The 3,507-nt window shown below is 30.4% G+C and overlaps 1 protein-coding gene across 1 annotated transcript in view; it reads right to left on the bottom strand.

Annotated features, from left to right (window-relative positions):
• Positions 1–2,161: 2,161 nt before the first annotated feature.
• LOC123007583 (phospholipase A2 inhibitor-like) overlaps positions 2,162–3,507 on the bottom strand; it is a 2,759-nt gene continuing 1,413 nt past the window's right edge. Inside the window, exon 2 of the mRNA XM_044402964.1 lies at positions 2,162–3,499. Within this exon, the coding sequence (XP_044258899.1) occupies positions 2,560–3,417 (858 nt within the window). The 5' untranslated portion in view covers positions 3,418–3,499 and the 3' untranslated portion in view covers positions 2,162–2,559. The remainder of the gene's footprint in view (positions 3,500–3,507) is intronic.

Below are 3,507 nucleotides of genomic sequence, written 5' to 3' on the forward strand. Positions count from 1 at the left end.
TAGTTTTTGAACAAATAATTCGAATTAAGACACACCCAAGGTTATTTATTACCCAGCGCCCAATAAATATCCAAACAGAAGCCTTCTAATTAAAATGACAGAACCATCGGTAGTCCGAGATCAAAATCTGGCCGCCTTTGTTGTGGCCTCCGTATAAATATTCATATTCGATGAATTTATCAGTCAAGCGTTCCAATAATTCATTATTATTAATTGATATCATTTAATGAGCCAGTTTCACAATGGGGGAATTTCGTTGTGCGACCGTTAGATTCTGCACGGCCCTCAGCGAAACACCTGCGTTACCTGTAATAACAATGAAGCGCTAAAACGGCACTATTAGTGCACTAGAGATATAATCGATCGTGGAGGAATCGGTAAAAGTGCGTGAAATAACGGGAGATTTTCTTGCGTTCTGTAACAGATATTTGGTCGAGGTGTTACATGGCGGGCAGGTGATGAAGTGTGGTGTCTGCATATCAGATAAGCGAGTCATGTTCCACTGATTTCAAACGTCTACTTGTACTGCTGCCTGCTGGTTCTAATATGTACTTGTACAGGATTCTTCTTCACACTCAAACATAACATTTTTAATCTTGCCAAAGTGTTTTAAACAAACAGAGGAATTCCAGTAGACGAGCTTCTGAAATTCTTGAAATGTTTCAGCAATTGAGCAACAAATTGCTCTGAAATGTATACAGTTTCGGGATAATCTGAAAAAATTAAAAGAAAAATAATAAAAATAAAAAACCTGAAAAATAAAATCAACCCTTGATTTTACAATATTACTTTTTTACAAGTTTGTGATGTTTTTGGTCTCTAAATAGGACATTTTTTCAAACTCTGAAATAAACAGAAATTTAATATTTTTTTTGGAACGACCACCAAACAAACAGCTGAAAAATTTTTTGATTGTATTATCCTCGAAGTGGATATTTTTTTAAAGCAGGTTTGTCTTCAAAACAATATAGATTAATTTTTTAACAACAAATAGCTCTGAAATGTACAATATTATTACGCAGTTTCGGGATAATCTGAAAAAATAAAAAAAAATAAAAAAAAAACTGAAAAATAGAATCAGCCCTTGATTTTACAATATTACTTTTTTACAAGTTTGTGATGTTTTTGGGCTCAAAATAAGACATTTTTTCAAATTTTGAAATAAACACATTTAATTTTTTTTTGAAACGACTACGAAACAAACAGGTGAATTTTTTTTTTATTATATTACCCTCAAAGTGGATATTTTTTTAAAGCAGGTTTGTCTTCAAAACAATATAGACTARTTTTTGAACAACAAATAGCTCTGAAATGTACAATATTATTACGCAGTTTCGGGATAATCTGAAAAAATAAAAAAAAATAAAAAAAAAAACTGAAAAATTGAATCAGCCCTTGATTTTACAATATTACTTTTTTACAAGTTTGTGATGTTTTTGGGCTCAAAATAAGACATTTTTTCAAATTTTGAAATAAACAGACATTTAATTTTTTTTTGAAACGACTACGAAACAAACAGGTGAATTTTTTTTTATTATATTACCCTCAAAGTGGATATTTTTTTAAAGCAGGTTTGTCTTCAAAACAATATAGATTAATTTTTGAACAATAAATAGCTTTGAAATGTACAATATTATTATGCAGTTTCGGGATAATCTGAAAAAATAAAAAAAATAAATAAAAAAAACTGAAAAATAGAATCAGCCCTTGATTTTACAATATTACTTTCTTACAAGTATGTGATGTTTTTGGGCTCAAAATAATTAGAATTAATTAATAGAAGAATTATTTCAAATTCTGAAATAAACAGACATTTAATTTTTTTTGAAACGACCACCAAACAAGCAGGTGAAAAATTTTTTGATTATATTACCCTCAAAGTGGATATTTTTTTAAAGCAGGTTTTGTTTTTAAAACAATACAAATTAATTTTCTCTAAGTTGTTGTTAAATTTAAAATCAAAAGCGAAGGAATTAATATGGGGTATCCAGATGTCAAGTTAAGAATTTGTTAAAATTTTTTGTAAATGTTGGAGAACTTTAGGCTGGATTTTTTTGATAAAAACTTTCCGTATTTTCAATTTTTTTATGATTATTGTTGTCTCATTTGTAGCCAGAAAAACGATAACTTGGTTCACCGAAAACAATGAGTCAATTTTTGCGCTAAATTTTATTTATAATATCGGAGTAAACTAATTACATAATACAAGATTATAAATTTTATTGTAAACAAGATAATTATTAACAATTTTTTTCCTTGAGTCGGCGGTTGTACAAATCAACACTTCTAAAATCGAGTTACTAAATTTGTGGTCGGTATTTTTTTTTTGAAATTTCAACAAGATTAAAAACGCCACAAGACATACTATTTATTCACATACAACTATACAAAGTTAATAAATTTTAAACAGTAGAAATAGTGAAAGGTTACACCTTTGCGGCAATTCCGGTAGACAAGCTTCAGAAATTCTTAGAATGTTTCAGTAAATTAATAACCAGTAGTTCTATTCTAAAAAGTTTCTGGGAAATAGGAGATAACCTTAGACTTGTAAAATGAAAATTAGTGTGTGATAACAGTTTTGTTGTGTTTTTTGGCCCAAAGTTGAATTTTGTTCAAACACTCGGCCTCCAGCGGATTTGACTTTATTTCAGTCGTATCGGCGACGAAAACCCGATCAAAAGCTTCCTCTTCCACACATTTAAATTTATTTCCATTAAATTCTAAAGTTTCGATTTTGAGACCTTGGAGAAAAGCTGTGGGAGACGTAAGATTGAGATTTTCCAAGGACAAAACTGACATTTCTTCAAATCCTTTGAAAGCATTGTTTTCGATTGTCTCCACAGGATTATCTCCCAAAAACAAAGACATCGATTTTCGCCCTTTTAAACTCTCAAACAAATCGGCGGAAACCTTTTTGATTAAATTACCGGCGAGGTGGATATATTTAAGGGCAGGTTTGTTCTCAAACCAATGCGAATCAATTTTACTCAATTTATTGTTATCCAAATTAATTGAGGTCAAACGAGTCAAATTATCAAAAGCATGAGGGTCAATATATGAGATTCCATTATCACCCAATTCCAGATACGTCAAGTTTGGGAAATTGTTGAAAATTCCTGCTGGGATTTTCGAAATCTCGTTGTATTGTATAATGATGTGTTTAAGTTTTGGCAAGTTTTGGAAAGCTCCAGGTTGAATTTCCCGAATCGAATCGTCTAGCAAATACAAAGTTTGCATATTTTCGACATTTGCGATTATTCCTGCTGTTAAATTCTCAGCAGGACTGTAGCCAAGAAGACGATAAATGCCCTTGGGTTCCACCACAAACGTTAAATTATTTATTCGAAAATATTCATCACGCCAACCAAAAACACTAAATATTAGGCACAAACCCAAAAAAATAATTTTAAGTAACATGTCTGTGTTTGATAATAAACTGAATCAGTTTCTGCAATTGCACTTTATTTATGCACAAATTACATAACACAAGATTATCAATTTTATTGT

Source organism: Tribolium madens, unplaced genomic scaffold (genome assembly GCF_015345945.1).
Source record: "Tribolium madens isolate multiple individuals breed KSU strain unplaced genomic scaffold, Tmad_KSU_1.1 Scaffold_3;HRSCAF=73;Tcas5.2_LG2, whole genome shotgun sequence".
Lineage (NCBI taxonomy): Eukaryota > Metazoa > Arthropoda > Insecta > Coleoptera > Tenebrionidae > Tribolium > Tribolium madens.